A 27,288-nucleotide genomic window follows, 5' to 3' on the forward strand; every position below is an offset into this window, starting at 1 on the left:
TTTCATATGAGACTGTACACATTATGTCACAGGTCACCGACTGTAAAACAGGCACTTGATCTTACATCTGTGGCTGCAATTACTTTGAGTTACGCTTTGACATAGCATGCAGGAAAATCAGGGGACTGTAAACTTGCACTGGATTATAATCTAAGCTCATAGTAATCTTTTTTTGTTATTAATATGCTCAAAGGAAGTCTGGGATATAATTTGCCATTTGTAATGGATAATATTGCAGGAAAAGATTTGTAGAAGGGGAGGAGCGAGGATGGGGTTAGACGAGCAGCAGAGAGTGAAAGAGTTCAAATGAAGCAGAGAAAAGCAAAGACTGCCATGGGTTTCTATTGTTTCTGTGGAAGTGGAGAGAATGAATCCTTTAATCAAGGTGGTGCTGCATCATTAGAGCCGGCAGAGGGATGTACAAAATTCTCACCCAAGGAGCCCCAACGAGATTATGAAGATTTGATATATCTGCTGGGAGGCGAAACACGGTGGCTACATATCGAAAGCCAGGATTAGTTGCCTTTTCATTTCATTTCCTCTGGCCTGGCCTCGACCATGAGGCTAGAGCGCGGGCGGCGGGCTTCTCTGGCACTCACCCTCAACTTTGTGGCGTTTGCTTTTGCCTTATCAGCGGTGACCACCAGCTACTGGTGCGAGGGGACCAGGAAGGTGGCCAAACCCTTCTGCACAGGACCGCCAGTGAAGGTGAAGCAGTGGTTCTGCATCCGCTTCAACAACTCCAACATCAACGACAGCCGGTTGGTCCAGTACATCTTTGAAACCGGAGAGGAGAAGTTTCTTTTAAGGAAGTTTCACACAGGAATATTTTTCTCCTGCGAGCAGGCCGCCGACATGAACGGTAAGCCTTCAGCTTCAGCGAGGTGTTTGAAAGCAGGAAGTGATGGTGGAGGAAACAAAAATCTGACTCCTTTGTCAATCTCAAGGTTCCGAATCTCAGCATCGTTATTACCAAGACCATCTATTCATTGGTGAATACACTGGATGTGTTTTATCTACAGTAACCGTAACACTACTTTATTTACATCCATAGGTGTAGATGTAGCAGAGTACTTTTACTGTGACAAAATTAAAGATATTTACACCATAAATTGATGCAGAAAAGGCACAAACTGTGCATAAAAATTCACCAGAATGCAGGAAAATAAGGGTTTGATGCTGAAATTTTTCTGGCAGTGGACCTCAAACTCCCTATTTCATAGGTGTCTCCCCCAGTGTATAAACAAAACCTACAAATGTTTTTAAAACTGTGACAACATTTTCCATGATTTACAGGATTTTACTTTTTTTTGCTGTATTTATGTGTATAAATAGAGAAACAATCATTTGTACAACCTTGAACTATCCTGTAGTAATGTTTTGAGTGATCATGACTAAAAATATGTCCAATTCTATAGCTGCTTGTGTCACTTTTTGTATGGCAGCTTTATACTTTGTTAAATGTTCACAATGATAAATAGCATTCATTGGCAGTATAAAATGGTGCTAAAGAATGCATAGAAAGTCTTTAAAAATGAATGAAAAATCAGCCTAGAGTTGATTTAAGGCTGTGAGATGTTGCTGCAGGTACCCATATAAATGTCCTACATATTGCATCATAGACGTGAGTTATTCACACACAATCGCCAAGTTTAATCAACATTAATATCAAAGCTAAATATTAACAAACAGAACATAAAACTTACCTACCTGTATACATTTTCTCTGTTAAACATTTAACCAGGAAATCATATCGGAAGGTAAGTTTGCCTGCAGTCTGGATCTTTATGAGTAGTGGAGAAAGTATTCAGATCTTTTCAGAACATAAAAGTAGCAATAACACAGTGTAGAAACACTGCACAGAGTCCTGCATTCAACATGTGACTCAAAGTACCAAAAGTAAAAGTACTGATTGTGTGAATGGCCCATTTCAGAGATAGTACTGGATTATAATTACTGATGCTTTGGGTGTTAATGTTGCTGCAGGTAATGGTGGAGCTTACTTTAACTACTTAATATATTACAGGTATCTTAACATATGATAATCCATCAGGATTTATTTGTTGTTGTGTTTTGTATTAATCTTAATCTGCAAAGGTAAAGCTGTCATATACAGGTAGCAAAGTTTAAAAAGTATATCATTCCAAAATGTAGTGGAGTGGAACTTTCCCATGCTGCAATATTACTCTTCATACTGAAAGTATTGCTTCAAAAGATGATAGTAGGTCATTCTGTAAATAAAACTGCAGCAAAAACATAAATTAGACAGGTCTTGTCATAATGCTACAGTTCTGTATGTTCAGGTTTACAGTAGATAAAGTTATTGTTAGCCTCTAAGAGAATCTCTACTGATCAGAAAATTACTTTAATGACTTTTTCATCAGGACAGGGCAGTGAAATTGATGACTGGAGTATTGCTTCACCCCCTCCAATGCACCTGTCATACATTCAGATGTGCAGAGGTTTTTTCAGAATAATTCGTGGATCAAAGTATTTGACATGAACTTTTTCTAGTGGAGCCCCACCCACTTTATACCCATGAGAAGAGTTTTGAGGTGAAAAAGAAAACATACAGAAATCTCTCCTGTGAAAAACACAAAATACAATGAAACTGTCGTTGACTTGTGTGTGTGTGTGTGTGTGTGTGTGTGTGTGTGTTCATTAAGAAAAATATGTTTTCAGGTCCTTTAAGTTTCCCCTGAGCTTCCATCTTTCAAGTGTAATTCCAAGTAACAAATAGGAGTGAGCAGAATGTCTCTGTGTGTTTATCAGGACGTGTAACTGTTATCCAAATGCAAAAAAAGGGCAGATGCATAATTCATACTCCTCACACATGTATTAGCAAGTCAGAACTGGGTTAAAACCATTTCTCTTTGTGTTGCATGCGAGCCATCCCATTTGGCTTCATAAGCTCTGCTAATAGTGAAGAATAAGATTGTCTATGGATTTGCATGCAACTTACTGACTTCTATCAATATGACTGGTACACAGTGTGCAGGTCACCTTCTCAAGAACACAATCTGATAAAGGGCTGACTATGAAACGACTTGTTTGTTTTTTGGTTGTTGTTTTTTTTACTTTTTTACTCATTTTCATCTGAAATTACTGGAACAATGCTGAATAAATTGGATTTTTTTTTTGGTTAGTACAGTAAAGTGTTGCACCAATTTTAAAAACAACAACTCAACAACTAAGATTTTATAAAAATAAGTCCATATATTTCAAGAAAAATATTACATAACATGCTACATTTTCCTCTCCATATTACAAGTCAAGTTTACAGGCCTGTAAAAAAAAAGTAATTTCTTTTTACAACAGCTTAATTTTACTGTAGTTTTTCTTCTGCTCACAGGTTTCGACTGTCGAGACTTCTCAGAGATTGCACCAGAGCATGAAAGAGGTAAAGTTATTAAGTTTGACATTTTAAACTATGAGCAAATGTTTGGTTTGAAAATTTATAGAGAAACAGAATTGCTTGATGCATTCCTGAACACGGTAACATTATTTAGATGGATATATTACAGCATGGCTACCTAGATTTCATTATTTACCTTGACTTCCACTGTAGTCAGGGAAACAAGCAAGTTTTAGTGTAAACCACCAACCAGTGTCATATCAACACTGGAATACGCTAATTTTGATTTAGTTATTTTGACACAATATTAAAATATTTTGGACACCCCTTTTATTGGAAGTAGCCCACCAACTCAGTTCAGATTTGTTTAAACTTTTTATACAGACCTCTTAACATACTCCCCACACTCAGCATGGGAGATGAACTGGTAAGCTTCTACTAAAATGTAAAACTGGGATGTGTCTACTGTGGGCATATACATCTGACTAAAATATAGAGCAGCCCAGGTAGCAAATTATGAAGCTATACTGTGAGCTTTTAAACTCCCACTCACAATACTGTAGTAACACTATCCCTGAAAGATACAAGAGTGTAATAGAGCATGAATGAATTTAAAACTATTTATTCCCAAATTAGGTGAACAACACTTCCCACTGCACCAGCTCTGGTCACAGCCTCTGAAGCACACTATCCACAGAATTAAAAATTACCAATATACTTACTGCCTTTAAACTACAAATATTTAATTTATCACAGTTCTCAGTGTCCATACTCACCCAGAAACTATGTGCAAAGTGTCTTTTCTTTCACACGTGGCAGTAGGCTGACCAAACGTCCTCCTTTGCCTGGACATGTCCACTTTTGACGTCCTGTCCGGGGCGTCCGAGGGGTGTTTATAAATTGATGATAATGTCCAGTTTTCCTTGTGTGTGTGTGTGTGTGTTAGAGTGCGGCATGGGCCGCATATTTCTGTCCGAACCCGTCTGAACCCGACAGTCATTCTGTATTTGTATGTCCAAAACCGAACCGAGCCATAACAGTTGTTATGGTTACAGGCTATTTAACAGGCCGGGTGTGCACCGTGGGTGCTCCGCAGAGAGAGAGACCTCCGTGATTGAGACGGGAGCGGGCAGCGGGCAGCGGCCGGCGGGAGATCCAAGGCTTCCAACGAGGGGAGAGAGAGAAATAAAACAAAATAAGATAAAATAGGAAAAACCTGTCTCCCTCTTTTAGCCTATTTAATTTTCAGCATTTAATCAACATGGAGGCGGGCGGTGGGAGTTCCGAGGCTTCCAGCGAGGGGAGAGGTAGAAACAAACAGCCTATGTGTGTGTATGTTATGTTTAGGTGTTGTCAAGTAAATAACAGTCCAGCAATAAACAGGACAGACAATAGGATTTTATTTATTTTTACACTACATTTTCACTGAAAGCTGACCGAATCCGACCCGAGCCCGAATACAATTTATACATTTTTGACCAAACCCGGCCCGACCCGTCAGGTAGGCCTGCCCATCGGGACCCATCGGGCTCAGATCGGGTAGCCACACCCTTGTGTGTGTAGGCTATGTGTCCCCTATCTATAGGGGCCTATCTGAATTTCTGTCTTTGAGAGATATTAGTTTGTAATATAACTGAATATTCTATTCATACATATAAACTTTAAATATATTAAAATTATAAGGCATCTTTGAGTAAACGGCAAGTATCATTTAAGTAGGCTACCTCATGGCCGGGCTGAGTGTCCTCTTTTTTGGAAATCAAAATATGGTCACCCTACGCAGCAGTCACTTCTCTTCCATCCAGCACATGGTTGCTAGCTAACTAAGCTAACTAGCCACCAGTGGCTGATCCTGACCTGGTTTACAGTCAGGGCGGGATGTAAATGTAAAATTTTCTTTGTCTAATATAAATCACTGAAAGAAGGTTCATTTGTAGTTCTAAACATATTCAGGGTGGTTTTTTTACTCAGTTTTTGTCTCTCCCACGATGTTATTCCTCTCTCCTACAGTAGCCATTACAATTACATGCATATGGACAATTATGCAAATTATGCGATGACGTCATTTAGCGACTTCTAGCGACTTTTAGGACAGCCAATAGCTACTTTTCTTACTGAGGAGTTGGCAACAGTGCTAGCCACAGCTCACCTGGTGCTCAGAGTTCATGTAGCTTAGCAAACCACTGACTGAAAATGACGTCAAACACGTTCCTCTGGTACTTTAACAGAGCTACAGACTGATACACTGATAATATTTGTAACAATATGAACATAGTAACTTTAACAGGTTTAATGAACTTACAAACAATATCTAGCATCTCTGTGTTCACTTTCAACCAGTGAGATAGCAGAAGTAGCATTAAGCTAGTTATTTCCATAGACTGTCTGTGGTTAGTCCTAGTGGCTACTCTTGGTGGCTAACAGCCAAAGCTGGTTCTTTTCAAAAGTAATTTGCCTTCAGTTTAGCAAATACTGATTTATTTTTTATCACATTTTTAAATAATGTGAACTAGAAAATCACTCGTTATAAAATAAATTCAGCAACGTACCTTGAAAAAAGAAAATAAGTATTTACTCATTAGAGCTGAGAATGTGTTACTGATTTACTGTACTTTCTTTGTATCACAAAATGAACGCCAAAAGTTATTTCTTTTGCTACTACTTTATATTACTATTACTGAAGTCTGCTGCGAAATTCAGCATCATGTTTCACTCAGAACAATTTTTTAATAAATCGGAAGTTTAAAAAAACGTGTAAACTGCGTCGTTAACGCAGACGAGCGGAGGATTAGCTGAGAAACATCAAATTTATTCACTTTACATGGAGCTACAGTTAATACTGAATTATGTTAAATATTTGCTGAATGTGTTAGTATCTCTTAATAAGTCATCATAAATCATAAATCATCTTTAGAAGGAGCAGATGTTTACCTTAAGCTAGCTCGGGCCACGTTAAATTCAATATTTTAATGGAGCGAGGCAAGCTATTTGGCAGAGGTATGATTTTTTTTTTTCAAGATACTTTTTGGGACATTTTTGCCTATGACTGATAGGAAATCTAAGTGTGAAAGGGCAAGAGAGAGAGAGAGAGAGGAAATGACATGCAGCAAAGGGCCACAGGCTGGAGTTGAACCCAGGCCACTACGGCAAGTGCCTTGTACATGGGGCGCCTGCTCTATCCACTAAGCCACTGATGCCCCTAAGAGACTCATCTTTGATAAGCATTGATTGGTTAATGACAGACTGACATCTAACAACAGGACTTGTATGTTTAAGGACATTCAAGGTGTAGGAAATTGTAAAACCTACTGCAATATACATGTCTTCACACTAAAACTCTGTATATTTGTCAACCAAATACAAATGTATGAAATAAGATGTGAACAAATTTAGTAGGGTACTACATAGAAAATGAGAATTTATTCATTTGTCATGCTGACAATGTCACAGCTAGAACAGTTCTACATTTTGGATTGGTATGAAACTTCCCTGGGTGACTTATTGGAACAAAAGATTAATACAACTACAACAATTCCCATGGTGCATTTTGGCTAAAACATCCAGTCACTGAGGTTTGACTTAATGTAGACTGGAAACCAGACTAATATGCAGCTCATGTTTCATTTGCTCTGGCAGATGTGTCCGTTCATTTCCGTTCAGACAGTTTTTTAGCAAGGTTGGCCCGGGCTGTGCCAGTTACAATGATTAATCTACAAAAGGGTGGTTTTGATACGATGACTGACAATAGTGCATCACCTGTCTCTGTTCTGTCCAGCACAAATACACCAGGCTCATGAAACTCAGATCAAACTGTCAAACTAGGCATAACTGATTAAATATGAATCAAGATTATGTCACAGTGTTGTTTATTTCCCACCTAACATATTTTAGTGTACTGTTTTACTTCAAATTTGACATAGTTTGTGACCAGGCTGACATTTTTTTCCTGCCCGGACCAAGCACAGTTGGTCAGTTAAGATATCATTAAAAGAAAAACTCGATCAATTGGAAACATTTTACTAAACAAAAACCTGCACTGCACTGTGAGGTCTGACCTTTGTGCAACTTGCATGTTACGAACAACTAGCATCAGTAGCATCCGCCCAGCAGCTGCTGCCCCGATTTTATTAATCTGTCCGGTCCCAGACGAACAGAATCAGATCTCCAGACCTAAAAGGAGCAGACCTGTTGTACCCACATGCATCCAGTCAAGTGGGATTATTCATCAGCAACGGGGTATTATAAGGACAACACAGCTCAATTCTGTCTCTACCCGCACCCTCCACCCTGTTTTCTGCATCCCCAGGTGTCCTGTGGTTGTGTATCGTGGCTGAGACTCTGTACCTCACCCTGCTCTTCACAGGCGGGGCTCTGATGATTCTGGAGCAGTGCCCCTGCTTCAGTATCATGAACAGACTGAAGCTCAGTGCCTTCGCTGCCTTGTGCACTGCCCTGTCAGGTACCACTGCTGTTTTCTTCTCTTTCTGTCACTGTGTCATCAAACAGATGACAGCAGGTGTGATGTTGGACCGGATGTTTCCACTTGTTTGATTCACAGCAGCTGACGTAGACCTCCAACTGTCTCGATAAAGACGCTCCACATAGCAATGCCACAGTGGGTCTGACTGGAGTCACAGTTATACAAACACAGCTCAGAGGCAGAAATAATCTGACTGGTTGAGGTTAACCTCAGTGAGTATCATTTAGCTTGTTGGCCTGCTGAGCATCCAAATGTAAAATAGTCACTCTATTCTCCAGGTGATAGTCTCGTTCAGGTCCTGGAAGGACCCATAGATGAAATGAAACCACATTTTTTATACTATTTATAGTAGTGTCAGTAATAACTTCAATGCTTTTATATCCTGTGATCACCTCTCTGTATGGTAGTTTGCATTGCTGGTGGCGGAGTCCGCCATTTCCATCCTTATTTGAAATTGCCTTCACACACGAAGGAAACAATGCGGTGTAATTTTATCTTCCTGATATCAGCCTCACTGTTTGCTGTTCTTATTGCTGCTACAAACCCAGCAAAACATGAGCAGGCATTTATTGTGAAGGAGTCACAGGAAATACAATGTAAATGCAATGTATTTGTCACAGAAAAAAAATAAATACATTAATTAATTCCAATTTTCTTTTAAGTGAAATATGATTTTTAAAAAGATGCATTTTACAGTGGTATAACAAGAATAAAATTTAAAAGGCCATTGAAAAAAAAAATTAATTTATCAATGTATTAATTATTTAAATTAATTATTTAATTTCACCTACTGAGGATCAGCTCAGTCACTGAAATTACTTTTACAGTTCTGCCTCTGAAATGCTCAGTTTTACACTGAGCGACTACCGCTGGGATCACTCAACTAAATCCAGCTGGGCTGAACCAATCAAAGGGGTGAAACCACAGCGGGACAGCCCGCCACAGGATGTCAGTTTAAACTGGACACATTAGAGCACAGAAAAGAATTTTCTTGATTCCTGCCATAAATCTGGATTAATAAATTCACTTTCTGTTTTTGAAATAATGTCTGTATTTCTAAATCTTCAGTTTAATCCTTATTTACCTGTAAATAAATGCAGTATATATGTGAAATCAAACAACCCTCAACTCTGTGTGGGTATTTTCCCTAAATTATCCAAACTAATTATTTAAGTAAGATAAGAAAATTTGTCTTAATGGTTATATGTTATGCTTTAGTCTATTCAAATCTGATGTATATGAAATCACTTTATTTGGCTTTTATTATGGTTTTAGTGCACTACATTGTTGTTGTATGTAGATAGAAGGGCATTTTAAGTGTTTATGATGACATATTTTCTATTACTGACACCTGAATATGTGACAGGTGTGTCAGAGGGAAGAAATCTGCACAATCTGCGCAAGTTACTATATTGTCATTAATTGTCTATTTATACACTGTCAGATGCACACAAGAGGAATTATAGTTGTCTGCATTATATGCCCTCATATCTGCTACATTATAGTGTGTTATATACCATTTCTTAAATGTTTTAATGGTACTTATAAATGCTTAATAGGCGGGGTTAAAGTCATACAACTCTATAGTAAACATGGAGCTGTATTTTAGGTGAAGATAACTTTGCTGTAAATGAGGAAGAAGAGGAGCAGGGCAGCAGGTCAGGCTGGTTGACGGTCAGTCAGCAGCAGCGAACACACAGAGCAGCTAACTGAACTGCATCCACTCACTTCCTCGGAGGATTTGCTGGTTTGTGGACTAATCGGATTGGAGCCGGGGCAGCGGTTTTGGGCTGTGCCCAGACCTGCCCAGAGGAGCTCCCTCCCATCCCCCCTGTTGTTATGAGTTAATCCCAAGAAAAGCAGCTGTGGAGAGGCAGGCTGCTGGATGAGAGAGGGTCAGGATAACAGAGAGGCTGGTTCACCTCCACCCGAGTCTGAAATACAGTTGTACTGTCAGTATTCATTCCTTAAAGATTGCTCCTCCCATTTATTTGTGAGAAAACTGTAATATGATATCTATCTACTCTGTAAAAACCCAAATTCAGGACAGTAAAATCAACAAAAGGTTTGTCAGTTTAAAGTCTCATTTACTTAAAGCTGCACTAAATTGTTTTTAAACTAACAATAAATAGATGATTAGGTGCAATGTGACAGATGTCAGGTGTCACTTAAAATGATCACGAGTGGTTTCTCATTCTTTTGGTTTTACAGTCAACAACTTTACTGTTTAAGTTAATTATCACTGTTTTTACAAACCATGTTTCCTTTTCAGCAAAAATATCTCTGACACTGTACACCCACTGTACCTGCTCAGCAGCAAACAGCAGACAGACATAGTAAGAGACTAGCTGGTGAGCATAGTGGAAGATTTAGCAGATATTTCCCACAGGAGTTGGTAGAGACCAAAAACAGAGCTAAAAGAGAGAGTGTTGGACTTACATTCATCAGGTGGACACAGGGATATGGAGCCCCTCCCTTCAGATTATTATCTTGTGAGGACAAGTTAATTATGTTGTGTGCATAAAAAAACTAACTTGTTCTCACAAGATAAATATCTTGTGGGAAAAAGAAATCACGTTTCGGGACTTTAGGGGCTCCATACAAACAGGACTCCAAATGAATGATTATGTTGCTCAGTAACTGCTCAACCTTTAAATATAGTAATCTTTATTTTTAATGAATTGCCTTTCAAAACAGTTTCAAAGTGCTTTACAGGTCAATAATTAAAACAGACATGAAAACAACAACTTTTAAAAGAGCTGATAAAAAACACTTCAGTATATAAAAACTTAGGAAATAAAAGACGGTCTAAAATCAGGAAAGGCTCTCCAATAAAAGTATCTTCTGAGAAGAGCCTTTAAAGTAATCCATAGAATCTTAAAATCTATTCTAAAACACATTCCTCTTGTCCTCAGGCCTTTGTGGGATGGTGGCCCACATGATGTTTACTACCATATTCCAGCTAGCTGTTGCTATGGGGCCAGAAGACTGGAGACCTAAGACCTGGGACTACAGCTGGTCTTATGTGTAAGCACTTTGTATTAAAAATGTAGTCAAACTGTCAATGTAGAGACAAATGGATAGAAATACCCATATAGATACATATATAAGACATATCCCTGTTAATTTGTCTATTTAATAGAGTTCCTATATTTGCAGCAGAGTGACTTTAATCTAATACTGTTTTCAAACCTCTTCTCAGCTTGGCGTGGGGCTCTTTTGGCACCTGCATGGGCTCTGCAGTGACGGCGCTCAACAGGTACACAAAGACCATCATGGAGTTTAAATACAAGCGGCGGAACATAGAAAAGACCCTGATGATCAAGCAGACAATGATTGAGGAGGACCTTCCAGAGCAGATGTGGGACATGTACCTGACCGCTGTGCCCGCTGACGCTGAGGCACAGGTAGAACTGCCGGTCAATGGCCACAAGCCCTCCACAGGAACAACATTTGAGGTCGAAATGGACAATGAACCAGAACCACAAGGAGAGGCATATTGTTAAAAAATGGAGTCCGTGCCCCCCGTGCCCCACTGCAACAGTTTTCAGGGTTGATTTCCTGGACCTAGATTGACTCTTGTTCCTGGATTTATATTTTTTAATACAGGAGATATATTTGTTTGTTTTGCTGCCACACATCAAAGGTTCGTCTAGGACACCAGAGCCCAGATTCTTATATTTAGAAAACAATGTTACATGGTCGGCTTTGACACAACATGCATTTCATCAAATCTTTCCATGTGATATTATTTGTGGGAGGAAGGGAAGACGCCTGCGATTTCAGCATCTTCACACTAATCTGTGGAAGCTGCAGGATGTGCAGGCTGCTACTGCAGCACACATCATATACATCTGTTTCAACTTTAAAGATATTTTCTTTGAATTGGCCTTTTCTTTAGCCCATGTTACATCAAATTTTATATGTGTTGCTCTCTGGAAGAGGCACAGTCATCCAAGGTGGACAAATTCTCTCAGTGAGAAAATACTTTATTGTACCATCATAGATGGATTACTGAATGGGCTGAAGGGGCTTATCGCACGACTGCATGCAAACACAAAACAACTACAGAGAGCCACAAAATGACTATGCAAAATTATTGGAAAGAGATGCAAAACAACAAGATACACAATATGACCACAACAAATCCAAAACCACTACAAAGACGCACAAAATAAACACAAAGACACAAAAAAATGTCCTTAAAGTCCTTCTTTGACACCTATTAAAGTACGTAAAAATACTTAAACCAATAATAGTATTTTGTTTATCATGGTTTACCTACATAAAACTTCAAAGAAAAACGCTGAAAAGGGGCTGGAAGCAGTTGTACTCTTCCTCCCTCATTGAGAAATTCTGGATGTGGCCTCCACCCCACCCTGTAAAAGAGCGATGCACATCAAGATGGCTGCCGTTAGCAACAAAGGAAACATTGGAAAGACTCAGGCATACAGTTTTAGCCTCAGTCAGACCCAAATTCAGCTGAGGAGTCTGTTGTGCACCTAAATAGGCGACCAGCAAACATAAGCCCCTTTTACACTGCCAGATTTTCTGCGAATGTTGGGCTGTTTTGCCAGCAAGCTGCGAGTGTTTAGACACACAGAGCCGGATTGGTGAGTTGATCCAAGGCGCCCAATTTTTCGCCTCGTAGGGTAGTCATATTGGCGGAACCCTTTTAGTTTAAACAGACTGAGGAGGCCTTCTGCAACGGGAGGGGCTGTTGAAGACTTGTGCGAGGAGCTGTTGATGACGCCGCACGTGCGACCCACTGGCGGTGGATAAACAGGAAACAGCTGATAGCAGGAATTAGCGAGCAGCTAGTAGCAAGAGGGAAACACAAACCTGACAGACACTACAGTAAATATAAGCAAGTGGGGAGACAAAGAATTGCGCGCCCTCCTTGTCCTCGCAAACAAAGAGGCCATTAACCGTCAGATGACAGGGATGGTGAAGAACGGGCCGGCTTACGAGAGAAAGCACAGAGCTCCCGAAGGACTGACTATCCGCGGCTTCCCTCCCACGTCACTGTTTACGTCACATGCTGAGCTACACATTTTGTTACTTGCTCACGCCCCCCATTGCCCCAAAAAGGCGCATTCTGTGCACCCAAAAGTAGGTAGGCGGCATTTCCCCACACTCCCCGATTTTGTTTTTATACTGCCAATGCTGAAAAAAGACTGATTGGGCTTTCCTGCAAATTTGCACAAATCCGATCTAAAACGGGCTATAGGCTATCAGACAGGTAAGTGTAGTCAGCATCTTTTATTTCTTTATGCTGTTTGTTAGCTTGTATGCTAACTGGCAGTGGCTGATACAGTGTGACTAGCTGTGAAACATACAATAATGTCTGCCACGATGGGGTCTTTGGTAGATAGAGGAAGGAAGCTCCAGGGTTCAGTTTACATCCAAGAACTGTACTCTACCATGTTAACTGTCGAAGCTTTCACTATGCTAATGCTAACTCTGCTCTCTGTACTGACAAGTTCACTCTGTGGTGGTGGTTTCAGGATTCTTTGCTGGTGTTGTGTCAAAGTTTGGTCCCCCTACAATATGTGTTCCAGTATTAGACAACAATTGGTTGTCATAATAGTGACGTACCTAATCTAGTTTACCAAGCGTATGTTGGAATCTCAGATTTTGGGGAAGTGAACAGACATCGCCCCCCCCAGAGGAATGTGAAAACACCTCTACAGTGACTGCACCGATACCAGCCAGTATACTGGTGTACTACCACTAGATACATGCATACGTTTACAAGGAGGAAGTGGGTATACTCACCTACATATTCCAATGTCTTTTTCGCTGATAGGTGGGTATACTGTGAACGGCCAAAGAAAGAGGTGGGTATACCCTATATACCTGCGTATACCCTCCACTTCACCACTGGGTGTAGTCAAGGTCTGACAATTTAGGGAATATATTTTTTTAGAGGAGGGGGACTTTAAGGACACACAGAATGACCACAAAGACACAAAAACAACCATATAGGGACAAAACACCCACACAGACACACAAAATGAACACGACACAAAAAAGCTTTTAATCATTTTTAGTTGTTTCTCTTTTTTATGTGTCAGTCTGGGTGTCTTGTTCTTATATATAGGAGGGGTGGGAAGCCTTTTGTCATTGTCTCATAATCCCTCCGTGCATACCATAACACATCCGAGGAGAGAGATTATGCTTGTCAACAAACTGTACATCTTCTATGTGTCTGGATCCGACAACACTGTGAGTATTATAATCATGACTGTTATTCAGGAGCAGATGGGATGAGCTGATGTCTGCGCTCGGCTCATCATACAGCTCATATGGAGCTGAGAGGATGAGCCGGCGCTTGTTGCTATATTGATGATCTCTACTTGGCAGGCAAATTTACGGTACGTGCATATGCAAGGACGTCTGCGAATATGCTTAGGAAATGGCATTAAAAAGCTTTTTTCCCCCACAATTTTTTTGTTATACATTTATAATATTTTAACAAAATAACATTTTTATCCATGCTTTGATTCTGTCACTGATGGTTTAAAAACATCAACATTATGTCCGATTTTAAATCAGGAATTTGCTTTTTAGTCAATTCACATACCTTTAAACCGCCTCTGATGGTCACAGTTCTCTCATGATTTATCTTGGACTGACACTTTTTATTGGTCAAATGAATGTTAGACATTTTCTACTATGAGATATAAATCATACATTGACTTCACTGTACCAGACCAAATGAGAATGAAGGGTCTTTAATGGAGTAAGACTGACATCTATTGGATCAAAAGTATATGATAGGAGCAACTGGGAAGGCTTGTTTGTATTTCTAACACAACACAGAAATGCATTTCTGTATCATTTAATTATACAGTATAGGCTACCTGTTACTGAAGATGTAAAATAAAATTGTACTCAAAACATACTTCTCCACTGGGGCAAACAACTCCACCAAATTCAATTAAAACCTACATTTTTATTCAGTCACCTCCAAGTGTCACGTCTGTTATATCTGCTCATCTCTTTGATTATTTGTTCTTACCAGAGGCATCATTCGACATAACGTCCCCTGCAGACAACCTGACGCTGAGCTATTATTTCTCCTGCTGTGGTGGAAGAAACAATCTCATTAGGCAGCGAGGATCCAAGATATAACATGCGATTTCATCTTAGATTCTGGGCTCATGGGGACCTCGCAGCTCAAGGAAAATTCCTGTTTCTTATGAAATGGGTGTTATTTTTTTTTTTACATTTTTTGCACCATGATATTATCTTGTCATACAGCGATGCAGTGACGATATGTACTGTATATTAATATTCATATAGTTGTTGTGATTGACCATCAACACTCACACAGGAAACAACCCACCCATCCCCTGATAGCAAAATACTCAGTGAAGAGAGACTGCATTTTAATTAATCTACAAAAAAATTTACACAGACAGATACAGACACAATAATTAAAAAAGTGCAATCTGATATTAAAAAAAGGATCAATTTGCTTATTTCAGATTGAAAAAACAAAAAACTGAAATAAAATCAATATCACGCAGAAACACCATCATTGAACCCTCAATTTCTTTTGAGAGATTTTGAGTAAATTTACTCATAATTAATAGGCATTACATTTATGTTCATTACAAAGTAATAAAAAATATACTGTCCCTAATTTTAACAGGTTTAATCAGGCATCTATATAATTTGAAATATAATGTGAATTATGACTTTTAGATGACGCAGATCAAGTACAACATGTTTCACATCCTCCATTTGGCCTCTGCAGCACAATACAGTTATTTACATGAGGTTATAGTTGATTTGAGGTAGAAGTACTGGACCAACAGGCTGCAGTCAAGTGATGATGAGTTCTTTATAATTTTTTTGAGGGTTTTCTTCAATGTATTTGTTTATATACCAACAGGAGATATGAGCCTTGAGGTTTTCTTCAACCAGGAAGTCCATGGCAGCCTGCAACAGGAACATTAAATATAATAAAAACATAATTACAGCTTTTTAAAACCAACTGACGCCTGAAAAGTTTAACTTACCTGTGACAGCACTGCAGCAACACCCTGGCCCCTATATGTCTCTGGTACATAAGTTGACATTAAGTCCACCTCTTTCTCCCCAGTGAATCTGTAGTGCAGCACCGCACAGTCATGGCCACCTGCAGACGGAGGAAAAGAAAGACCAAATGTAATCTACTCGAATCATAATAAACATAACACAGCTCCTTGGGGCATCGAAAACAAAAAGAGACCCCAACATGAGCAAATTCAACATCCAAAATCAGCTGTTTACTATGAATTATTGAGTATTGAATTACATTGAGTATTTATTGAATTATTGTTTTTTTTTATTGTGGGAGCAATTACAGCCTCTTTTGTTTAATTTTAATGCTATGAGGGACATTAGGAGGATGTTAAACTCTGCATGAGGCCCCAAAGAGCCCTTAGCTGCCCCTAGATTAACATATTGATAGACATTTTTAACAACACCAAACTCCCTCCAAGAATAACATTATTTAAGTGGCCCCCACTTGCCTACTTCCGCTGTACTACTGTGGCCAACTAGGCAAAAATGTTCTGAAATGTATTGTTATGGCATACATGATGTATGCCTAACTGTTAAGCGGCTGGAAAGAAATTGTATAAAGTACACGTCATGCAGATCAACAGTGCGATCTTTGCCTTGGGCAAACTCACATAAAATTCCTAGATTTCTAAATGAAGTTTCGTTGACTGTTTTCTTTCCTTACAGAAACAACATGGTCAATATTTGAGCAGAACTCAAAAAAAAAACATGTGTATAGAAACTGCTGCATACTCTGCATACTCAGTAAATTATTCCATCGCAAAGATTTGTGTTTCAGTAGGCCGCGATTGGGCACCGGGCTCCCTTACAGGATCTCCACCAGCACCAGAGCGTCACCCCCGGCTCTCTCTGCTTACCAGCCCCGCTGCTCGGACAGACGGTGAAGCGCCGGTTCTGTCGGTCATGTTCCACCGTCAAACTGCAGCCGGAGTTTAACGTGCTGAAGGCGGCCGGATTATACCTCAGTCGGACATTTAACGCAGTGAGTGTGGACAATATTTTATAGGCCATTTATACATGAGAAACACACGTAAGACTGAGCAGCATGTAGTAGTAATTGTAAAGGTTGACCACTACAGGGCGCCACATGCACATAGGACAATAATTAACTTCCTCATGACCTTTCCTTGACCTCTACACTACATAACAAACAGGTTACACTGTTTTTAAAATGTGGCTTCCACTGCTTAATATGTAATTATTTATTACAGCCACCATGTCATGATGAGAAATGTTTCATATGTTTTGACAACAAATGTACAGAATGTAAGTCTGTCTGTTGACGCTTCACTTTACAGTTCTGTAATTTACAAATAATTTTCAAGAGAATGTTCTGGAAAGAGCTGTGTAATTTGGTATTAACTGCAGAGAAGACAGCAAAATTATTCCATCGTTACTCACAAAAAAATCAATTGTAATTAACTGCAAGCATAACCAAGAAACATTCTGACAAAAACTGAGTGATGAAATAAATATTTTGGGTTTGGTTTAAATTGAGCACTTATTAAAAAAAATCAGAATTTCTAATATAATTAGTAGCAAATGGACCTGTACAAGAAAAAAGAAAAAGAAAGAAAAAACATTTTCTTTTATCAGCATGTAGTCCTGGTGTCAGCACTAAACTGTAGTGATAATGTAATTTTAACTAGAAAAAATAAATAATAATAGTAATGATATGAATTAAGATAACTGTGAAAATAACTTTCACAAAACTTGGGCTTACACGACATAAATACTTTTATTTATGTTCTCAATCCACAAATACAACAACAGATACAATGTTTTCTCTATAATCAACTATTTTTATGTAAATTCTGCACTATAATGATCATTTTATGTATGTTAACCTGCAAAGTAAACAGAATACAACTCTTTCTGATGGACAAACTATGGGAAATCAATGTATAACTCTATATGACATGTACTTCTGATGTCACTTCAACCTGTTCTTTACAGGCCAAATGCCCTATGGACATTTAAAAAAAAAAAAAAAAAAAAAAAATCAGCATCTCAAGTTTAAGACGATATTCCTGTCAAAACATTTAAAATCCGCACTTCGATGATCTGAATGCAGTCTAGGGGTTCACATCTTAATTGTAGCCTAAAAGAATTAAAAGGAAAGCAGGCAGTTTTATTATTTTATGTTGTCTGCATGGATGAATAGGTGCTTCATTGGGATGTACACCAGCAGCACTACATGCTCTCAGAGGCAGCAGCGTTGTTCACTCCTGCAGCCATCACGGCGAAGAACACATTAGGGAAGAAGGATCTGGTGTAGATGGCCACCTTTGGGAGGGAGGGAGCAATTACCACCTCCTTCCTCTTGTTGCTTAGGGTCTTCACAATCTCAGCCGCTGCCTCGTCAGGAGAAACGCCAAGTGGTTTCTTTGTGTACAACACTGCAAAGAGCAGAGACATAATACGGTTTTTATTTATAAAAGTATTTCGACAACATCATCTCAGTAACTTTAAACTTAACCAAAGTTTATATATATCTATTTTACATATTTGTTGTATATCAGTGGTGGAATTTATCTGATTGTACTAACGAACGTAAGTCTGATGTACTTGTAATTGAATGTTTCTATTTCATGCTACTTTATACTTCTGCTCAACTACAGTACAGAGGGAACATATTGTACCTTGTACATCACCACATTCATTTAACAGCTCAAATTACTTTGTACTCTAAAGATCAAGATTTTATACATAAAATATGACCATTATGTATAAAATGCAGGTATATTAATGATACTTATACATTCATAAATCAGTACTAATGATATGATACATATAACACTTTTATTGGGGTCATTTTGCACGATGATTACTTTTACTTTTGATACTTTAAGCACATATTGCTGGTAATAATTGAGTACTTTTACTCGAGTATGATTGTGAATACAGGACAAACGTTTGTATTACTTGACATGTAATGGAGTTTTTTTTAATTGTGGTATTACTACTTTTATTTTAGTAAAATATCTCAATACCTCTTCATTTCACTTTTTTCTTTTTTTCTTTTTATTTTTCTCTGGCTATCAAATAATGGTTAAATGTAAAAAATATATATTATATATAAATATAACATATATTTTTAAATTTATCAAGTCATGTCTAGATATAATAGTTGTGGTAAATGTGTCTAAGAATATTTTTTTTAATTTTTGTTTTTATGACCATCTCATTTTTGATTTTATAGATTTCTTTTTTGTGTTTTTTCCCTGGTAGGGATGGAAGATAAACACATGTTTATACCAGGGCAAAAATCAACTAATACAGTTTAAAAATTAGCACCATGTAAGCATGATATCAGCTTAAATATCAGAGGTGATAAAACTCGGCTTTAAGTCCAGAGCTCCTACACGACAGGCCTCGAGATCAGGTAGTCGCAGGTGTAGTAGATGTAAGAGTCACCTTTCCATTTCAGTTTATATTGATCAGTAAATGACATAAATAACCTGAATGTATTGGCACACAGTAAACCTAGGGCTGCTGGCCTCTGGTGGTCTGGGATCAATAATGCAGGACGTAGCTCAGAATGAGAAACATAGTGATAATTTTGCCTTTAAGGAAAGGGTCAGCTGGCCACCGATAATTCGTCCTCTGTGTGCCACAAATACCCACAGAATGCATCAAATCTGTCCTTTAATTTGTCAAAGACCAAAGTGTTGTTAAAGGAAAATCTGGTCCTGATGATGTTTCTCGACCAAAGGGCAAAATCAATCAGAATCATCCTCTAGGGACCGTGAATATACGGTAGTTATTAAGGTAATACAGGTGCTGGTCATATAATTAGAATATCATGAAAAAGTTGATTTATTTCAGTAATTCCATTCAAAAAGTGAAACTTGTATATTATATTCATTCATTACACACAGACTGATATATTTCAAATGTTTTTTTCTTTTAATTTTGATGATTATAACTGACAACTAATGAAAATCCCAAATTCAGTATCTCAGAAAATTAGAATATTACTGAAGACCAATACAAAAAAAGGATTTTTAGAAATGTTGGCCAACTGAAAAGTATGAACACGAAAAGTATGAGCATGTACAGCACTCAATACTTAGTTGGGGCTCCTTTTGCCTGAATTACTGCAGCAATGCGGCGTGGCATGGAGTCGATCAGTCTGTGGCACTGCTCAGGTGGTATGAGAGCCCAGGTTGCTCTGATAGTGGCCTTCAGCTCTTCTGCATTGTTGGGTCTGGCGTGTCGCATCTTCCTCTTCACAATACCCCATAGATTTTCTATGGGGTTAATGTCAGGCGAGTTTGCTGGCCAATCAAGAACAGGGATACCGTGGTCCTTAAACCAGGTACTGGTAGCTTTGGCACTATGTGCAGGTGCCAAGTCCTGTTGGAAAATGAAATCTGCATCTCCATAAAGTTGGTCAGCAGCAGGAAGCATGAAGTGCTCTAAAACTTCCTGGTAGATGGCTGCATTGACCTTGGACCTCAGAAAACACAGTGGACCAACACCAGCAGATGACATGGCACCCCATACCATCACTGACTGTGGAAATTTTACACTGGACCTCAAGCAACGTGGATTCTGTGCCTCTCATCTCTTCCTCCAGACTCTGGGACCTTGATTTCCAAAGGAAATGCAAAATTTACTTTCATCAGAGAACATAACTTTGGACCACTCAGCAGCAGTCCAGTCCTTTTTGTCTTTAGCCCAGGCAAGACGCTTCTGACGCTGTCTCTTGTTCAAGAGTGGCTTGACACAAGGAATGCGACAGCTGAAACCCATGTCTTGCATACGTCGGTGCGTGGTGGTTCTTGAAGCACTGACTCCAGCTGCAGTCCATTCTTTGTGAATGTCCCCCACATTTTTGAATGGGTTTTGTTTCACAATCCTCTCCAGGGTGCGGTTATCCCTATTGCTTGTACACTTTTTTCTACCACATCTTTTCCTTCCCTTCGCCTCTCTATTAATGTGCTTGGACACAGAGCTCTGTGAACAGCCAGCCTCTTTAGCAATGACCTTTTGTGTCTTGCCCTCCTTGTGCAAGGTGTCAATGGTCGTCTTTTGGACAACTGTCAAGTCAGCAGTCTTCCCCATGATTGTGTAGCCTACAGAACTAGACTGAGAGACCATTTAAAGGCCTTTGCAGGTGTTTTGAGTTAATTAGCTGATTAGAGTGTGGCACCAGGTGTCTTCAATATTGCACCTTTTCACAATATTCTAATTTTCTGAGATACTGAATTTGGGGTTTTCATTAGTTGTCAGTTATAATCATCAAAATTAAAAGAAATAAACACTTGAAATATATCAGTCTGTGTGGAATGAATGTATACATTATACAAGTTTCACTTTTTGAATGGAATTACTGAAATAAATCAACTTTTTCATGATATTCTAATTATATGACCAGCACCTGTACATGTATGCATGATTTCACTCACATGACCAGATGGATTTGGAGGCGGCTGCGTCTGCGTTTTCAGATGATGCAGAGGGGCTGATGAAGGTGTGGTTGATGGTGCTGATGGAGATGCCATACTCTTCCACTTCAGCTCTCAGGCAGTCAAAGAAGGCCTGGACTGCATGTTTAGAGGCTGCATCTGCAAAATAACACAAAGTAAAACACAGCATCTTTATAATATAGCCATGTACGCCCTAATCACTACTTTTACCTCATATGCCTCTACAAAGCTCTGCATGTGCTAACGGTATGATGAGATGATTTTGCTGAGTCTGTTTCATTTTTCTTTGCCTATCATACACATTATTGTTATTGTTTTCACTTTTATTATTTATTCATTTATTATATATGTTGTTATAGTATTTATTGTATAAAACATTTGTATTTCATGTGTCAAAAAAGCAGGTCTATAGCCATGCTAATGTCTCTGTGAGGCTGTACTTTAGGCACAGCGCTGCTTTGAGCTAAATGCTAACATGCTAATGTTTAGCAGGTACAGTTCTTACAATGTTCAACATCTTAATTTAGAATATTAGCACTTAACCTTAAGTACAGCTGAGGCTGATGGGAGTGTCATTAGTTCTGCCGGTATTCAGTCATAAACCAAGCATTAATCCTGCTAAAAAATGCCGACCCGATGATGGCGCTGGATGAAAAGTCAGAGGATCACCAAAGTTTTTTTTTTTTTATCATGAGGGGGAATTAATGTGTGAACTAAAATCTTATGTCAATTCATCCAGTAGTTGTTGAGATATTTCAGTCTGACCCCAAGCTGTGGACTCACCGAAGAGCCAACATTACCATCTCTGGAGAGGTGCTGCTAGCATGGCTAAAAATGTAGCAGTAGTAACCACAAGGCCATTCCTATCGTTTATTAGTTAAGGGGATTAGTGGGACTTCATTAGAGTGTAGACTAATAAGTGCTTTGGGGCAGTTGTGGCTCAGGAGGTAGAGCGGTCTGTCCAATAATCAGATCTGCAGTTTGATCCCCAGCTCCTCCAGTCCATGTGTGTCCTTGGGCAAGATACTGAACCCTAAAATGCTCCCAATGGCTCCCATTGGTGTGTTAGTGTGTTTTATACAACTGCAAGTCCATTTTCCACTTTCTGTACCCTAGACCCTCAAATAACAATCATACTGTAAATGTATTTCCCTTCATAAACCTCTGAACTCACATGCAGTGCGAAAAGGCACGGCTATTTTCCCCTGGATGCTGTTGACCAGGAACAAGTGACCAGTTCTCCTTGAGATCATGGAGGGCAGCAAACCTGAAACAGAAATGTTACAACTCACTTCAAAGCAACAACAACAACAACAACAACAACAACAACAACACTGTTATACTTTTACAGACTGAAATGTGTTTCTATCATCTACCTTTGGCCAGTGTGGCCGGTCCAAAGTAGTTGTTGTCCATCAGTAACTTGTCTATCTCCAGAGACACAGTCTGGGCAGGTGCTTTGACCTTCATACTGCTGTTGAAGATGAGGATATCCAGGCAGCCGTAACACTCCAGGATCTCTGAGATCACATCAGGCATGCTGTCCATATCTCCAAAATCCAGCAGCACCAGTTTGGAGGGAAACGTCTGGGAAACAGTGATAACAAGGAGGTACCTTTAGTCAAGTACAGTTTTGAGGTACTTGATCCATATTATGCTAATTTATACTTAAATTCTGCTACACCTATCTGTCAGCTGCAGTTATATTGATAAAGTTTAAACCAGTGGTTTCCAGTCTTCTTTCCTTATGACTTACGTCTTAAGCCAATTTTAGACCAAAGATTCGTGACAAGACGAAACCGTTCTAGAAAAGTTGTAGTGGTGTGAAGTGGCCATCTGAGCTTGACTCAAGCTGGTCAAATCGCCGGTGGCTAGTTTTATAATGTATTGTCATCTGTATCTAAAGCCCATCAGCTTATAGTGAAGTCTGCTGGTCAAGTCATAACCACAGACGGCGTGTTTGCCTGCTGCTGCAGGTGCTCTGTCCCCACCGACCCCCTTGTTTCCATCCTCACACACAGACACACACACACACACACACACACACACACACACACACACACACAGTCATTGACTTATTATTTGGCGCTGCTTACTTGTATTATTGTGGCATATTTATTATGAATATAGTCCATCTGATGTTTGTTTGGTGTATGTTTTTCACTGTTTCATCACCACTACATAATGCAGCCATAGCCAGTATCTCATATCACTATCCTCATTTATATTTTAAGAAGCTACAAATTATGTTCAGCCACAAAATGAGCCTGAAAAGCTGCAAATTATGACAGACAATGCCGAATGGCGCATTGAAAGTAGTCGTCTGTTTTAACTCGTCTCGTCACAAATCTTTGGGGTCCAACCCCTACTTTTACTGTTGATACTTTGAACATATTAAGTTGATAATTCTTCTGTACTTCTACTTGTCAGATTCTAAATGCAGACGTTCTTCTTGTAATCGAGTACTTCAGTATATGGTATACTCACTAAAGTTGGGTCTGAGGCGTTTGCCAACTCATCTGCAAGTTCCTCAAGTTTCTCCCAGCTCTTCCCACAGAGGATCAGCCTCGCTCCTCCTTTGTGAAACACGCCTGCACATTCTGTTGATACGTTTATTTTTAAACGTTGAAAACAAGATGATAAAATCAAATGGATGATCAGAGTCTTAGTACTTTGCAGAGTAAGTTCTTATTTGTTTAAGGACGTTACCTTTCCCAAGCCCAGATAAAGCATCAGTTATAACCACCACCTTATTGCGTACAGATGTTTTGGACAACAGACCCATAACAACACCATAGAGATAGAAAAATCCAGCTGTCAGCACCACTACAAATGGCACCAGGAGAACAGTGGTGGTCCACACTGAGTCCATGTCCTGCAGGATGTCCTGAAAAATGGGCAGAATTAAAATAAAACAAAAGGACATATATCTTTGTTATTGCTTGCACATTTTAAATGAATAGTTCAGCATTCTGGAAAACACGCTTATTTGCTTTACGTTAGATGAGAAGATTTACACCATGCTCAAGTGGTGTCATCTCATCTAAATCTGGGGAGGAAAGCAAATAATTGTGTGAGTATTAGCTAAAGGTATTTGTTGTTAAAGTATGCTCAGTGATTTGAACATACTTCATAGATGGAAAATGATTTCTCTGATGATGGGGATGAGATGAGATGGGATGTCAAAGACCACTTCGGATCTATTGAGTATGATTTACATGAAAAAGAAGCGTTTCATACCCAAAAGCTCTCCGGCTCCGTAACATTGGAATCCATCTCACCCTCTACAACCATTTTTAAATCTAACTATGCTTACAGGTCTGAAATAAAAACAGAGAAGGCATCTTTTAACCATCTTCTTACATTAGTAATCAAAAGCAAAGAGTAAATGATAAATACTGCATCTTGAATGTATCTCTATGACATTTGTGCCTACTGGATTGTGTACAATCTACAGACAGTCATTGGTGCATGAGATAAAATTACATTTCTACATCCAAAACTGAAAATAAGATTTGTTTATATTAATTGTGAATGTAATTATAATTCAAACATAGATGACACAAAGACAGGCAAAACAAAAACAGAGAGAAACAAAAAACACACACAAAAGAACCACAAAGATACACAAAACTAACCACACAGTATTGCAGAATGACCACAGACCACAGAGACACCTAACAACATCAAAGAAAAACAAAGTGACTATAAATTAACAAAAAATTATTACAAAGACATATAAAACCACCACAAAAAGACACAAAATGACCAAGGAGGAGAAGGAAACAAAACTACTATAAAGACAGGCCAAACAAAAACAAAGAGACACGAAATGGCCACAGAGAGACGCAAAACAACCACAGATGTAAATAAGAGACACAAAACCACCATAAAGGGACACAATGTCACTACAAAAAAAAAAAAATACTACTAAAACAAGCAACAACCACAAAAAACACAAACTGTCCAAAAAGAGACGCAAAAAGATCACAAACAGACACAAAGTCACTACAGAGAGATATAAAATTACTACAAAAAACAGGCAAAACAAAGACAGAGACACAAAACGACCACAAAAACACGCAAAACTGCCACACAGAGACAAAACAAACCAAAAAGACACAAAATGACCAAACAGACACAAAATCACTCAGGGACGTAAATATAGACAGTGCAGGTAGTGCGGTTGCACTGGGGCCCATTGGGTCAAGGGGCCCGTAGAGAGTGTGGGCCCTTGTAAGTGATTCAGATTGCCACCTTGAATTTATTCCTGTGTTCAAAGAGCAATACTGAAAAAAAAGAATGTGCCTGATTTCAAAATGGTGCCACTATTTATGTCCTCAAAAAGGCAAACTCATGTGCAGTACGTCATGGTTTACTCTTTTATTTATTTATTTTTTAAATAGTCAGTAGCTAGTTAAAACAAAATATTATGCTTTTTCTACGTACGCTTCAAAAAATGTAAATGTATGTAAATGTTGTCCAATCAAGTCTCTATTTGTGTCAAGACAATACATGCACAATAACGTGCTCTAGGGCCCATCATTGTAGTGTGCACTGGGGCCCGTTGTAACGTCCTTATGCCACTGAAGTCACTACAAAGAGACAAAAAATTATTACAAAAAAAGGCAGAACAAAAACAGAGACACAAAATGATCACAAAGTGACATAAAACAACCACAAAGGGACACAATGTCACTACAAAAAGAAAAAGCAAATACTACTAAGACAAGCAAAACAGCCACAAAAAGACACAAAATGTTCACAAAGAGATGCAAAATGACCATGAGCAGACACAAAGTCACTACAGAGACAAAAAATTATGACAAAAACAGTCAAAACAAAGACAGAGACACAAAATGACAGCGACACACAAAATAACTATAATAATTACATAAGAGATGCAAACCAACCACAATGAGACACAAAATCACTTTAAAGGCGGCACAATGACAACAAAGGGAGCCAAAACAACTGCAAAGAAAGCAGGAATTACCACAAAGACAAGCAAAATGGCCACAGAGAAACACAAAACAACCACAAAGAAGCTAAATGACCACAAAAAGACACAAAATGACCACAAATTTTTCAGTTCTTGCTCCCATGGCTGGGGAGGCCTTTTACATGTCTGTGACTGGGGGGCCATTGTCTCATGATCTGTCCATGTGTCCATGGTGTCTGTCCTTCATACTGTTGGAGTCACAGAGTATCTTTCATAACGGCTCTGGAGAGACAGTCTTTCCTTCATAAAGTGTAATCTGTTGGAAACTGCTTGACAAGGTCAGTTTTTTGTCATCGGATGATAAAAACTGACATTCACATGTTCTAGATTTGTCCAACCAGGAATCTGAAGATAACCTTTTGGTTTAGGTTTACCATGCCGAGCAAGCACCGGCTGTTTGTCTAAATATAAACTGCCCTAGAAATAGATACTGTATCTCTCACAAAGACTCAGTGCCACAGAGTAGTTGCCACATTATTCCTCAACAGAGTCAAGAGATGAAGAAACATAATCAAAACCTGAACAGGACAAAATATATAGAGCACTTTTTATTCTATACAGCAGCTTTGTAGAATAAAATTAAAGATAAGATCAAAGTGTTAAAGCCCTCCAGTCAGTTAACAAGGTGTCCTGGCACCTTGCACAAGTAATGGAGAGCTGGACATATCTAACTGACCTCAGTGTTGTAAGAAATGAAATTCCAGCCAACACTTACTGCTTCTCAGGCCTCTGCAGGTGCTCTGGACTCTGGGTTTATTCGTCTCCTGAGGAGCTGCACGCCTCAGCAGCTCATTCACAGAGCTCCTCCGACATGGCAGCCTGCAGAGCTGCCAGAGCAATACTCTGGGATTTGAGCTCTTTTAATAGCAGCACAGCTGAGTCAGTTATTTTCCATGTATGTTGTCAACATGTTATGTTTAGAATGACAGGAGAGGGGGCT

The 27,288-nt window shown here is 39.0% G+C and overlaps 3 protein-coding genes across 4 annotated transcripts; 1 reads left to right on the forward strand and 2 right to left on the reverse strand.

Moving 5' to 3' along the window:
* The first annotated feature begins 342 nt into the window (after positions 1-342).
* On the forward strand, positions 343-12,450 carry LOC117267733 (germ cell-specific gene 1-like protein). The gene is made up of 5 exons (XM_033643723.2): positions 343-862; positions 3,353-3,400; positions 7,662-7,814; positions 10,751-10,862; positions 11,038-12,450. The coding sequence occupies exons 1-5, from the start codon at positions 559-561 to the stop codon at positions 11,339-11,341; spliced, it is 921 nt and encodes a 306-aa protein (XP_033499614.1). The 5' UTR covers positions 343-558; the 3' UTR covers positions 11,342-12,450.
* Positions 12,451-15,212: 2,762 nt separating this feature from the next.
* LOC117268802 (protein NATD1-like) lies at positions 15,213-16,986 on the reverse strand. The gene is made up of 3 exons (XM_033645500.2): positions 16,769-16,986; positions 15,866-15,984; positions 15,213-15,785 (listed from the first exon to the last, which is right to left on the reverse strand). Exons 1-3 carry the CDS (start codon positions 16,920-16,922, stop codon positions 15,669-15,671), a joined length of 390 nt encoding a protein of 129 aa, XP_033501391.1. The 5' UTR covers positions 16,923-16,986; the 3' UTR covers positions 15,213-15,668.
* A 644-nt stretch (positions 16,987-17,630) lies between these two features.
* On the reverse strand, positions 17,631-27,192 carry dhrs7ca (dehydrogenase/reductase (SDR family) member 7Ca). Of its 2 annotated transcripts, none has more exons than XM_033643819.2 (7): positions 27,064-27,192; positions 24,056-24,233; positions 23,834-23,946; positions 22,723-22,933; positions 22,521-22,613; positions 21,326-21,484; positions 17,631-18,310 (listed from the first exon to the last, which is right to left on the reverse strand). In XM_033643819.2, exons 2-7 carry the CDS (start codon positions 24,216-24,218, stop codon positions 18,105-18,107), a joined length of 945 nt encoding a protein of 314 aa, XP_033499710.1. In that variant the 5' UTR covers positions 24,219-24,233; positions 27,064-27,192; the 3' UTR covers positions 17,631-18,104. The 2 variants fall into 2 exon arrangements, with proteins under 2 accessions (XP_033499710.1, XP_078017630.1); XM_078161504.1 differs by lacking the exon at positions 27,064-27,192 and adding an exon at positions 24,587-24,672.
* Positions 27,193-27,288: the final 96 nt, after the last annotated feature.

The sequence above is a fragment of the Epinephelus lanceolatus genome, chromosome 18, assembly GCF_041903045.1.
Source record: "Epinephelus lanceolatus isolate andai-2023 chromosome 18, ASM4190304v1, whole genome shotgun sequence".
NCBI classification, from domain to species: domain Eukaryota; kingdom Metazoa; phylum Chordata; class Actinopteri; order Perciformes; family Serranidae; genus Epinephelus; species Epinephelus lanceolatus.

Coding starts and splice junctions, on each gene's coding strand:
- LOC117267733 (XM_033643723.2), top strand. CDS start 559: ATGAGGCTAGAGCGCGGGCGGCGGGCTTCTCTGGCACTCACCCTCAAC. Junction 3,401..7,661: donor TGCACCAGAGCATGAAAGAG/GTAAAGTTATTA, acceptor CTGCATCCCCAG/GTGTCCTGTGGTTGTGTATC. Junction 7,815..10,750: donor CTTGTGCACTGCCCTGTCAG/GTACCACTGCTG, acceptor TCTTGTCCTCAG/GCCTTTGTGGGATGGTGGCC.
- LOC117268802 (XM_033645500.2), bottom strand. CDS start 16,922: ATGGCCTATAAAATATTGTCCACACTCACTGCGTTAAATGTCCGACTG. Junction 15,985..16,768: donor CTGTCCGAGCAGCGGGGCTG/GTAAGCAGAGAG, acceptor CTCCGTCTGCAG/GTGGCCATGACTGTGCGGTG. Junction 15,786..15,865: donor TTGCTGCAGTGCTGTCACAG/GTAAGTTAAACT, acceptor TTCCTGTTGCAG/GCTGCCATGGACTTCCTGGT.
- dhrs7ca (XM_078161504.1), bottom strand. CDS start 24,640: ATGGTTGTAGAGGGTGAGATGGATTCCAATGTTACGGAGCCGGAGAGC. Junction 24,234..24,586: donor CGGAGCCGGAGAGCTTTTGG/GTATGAAACGCT, acceptor CCCATTTTTCAG/GACATCCTGCAGGACATGGA. Junction 23,947..24,055: donor TTTATCTGGGCTTGGGAAAG/GTAACGTCCTTA, acceptor ACGTATCAACAG/AATGTGCAGGCGTGTTTCAC.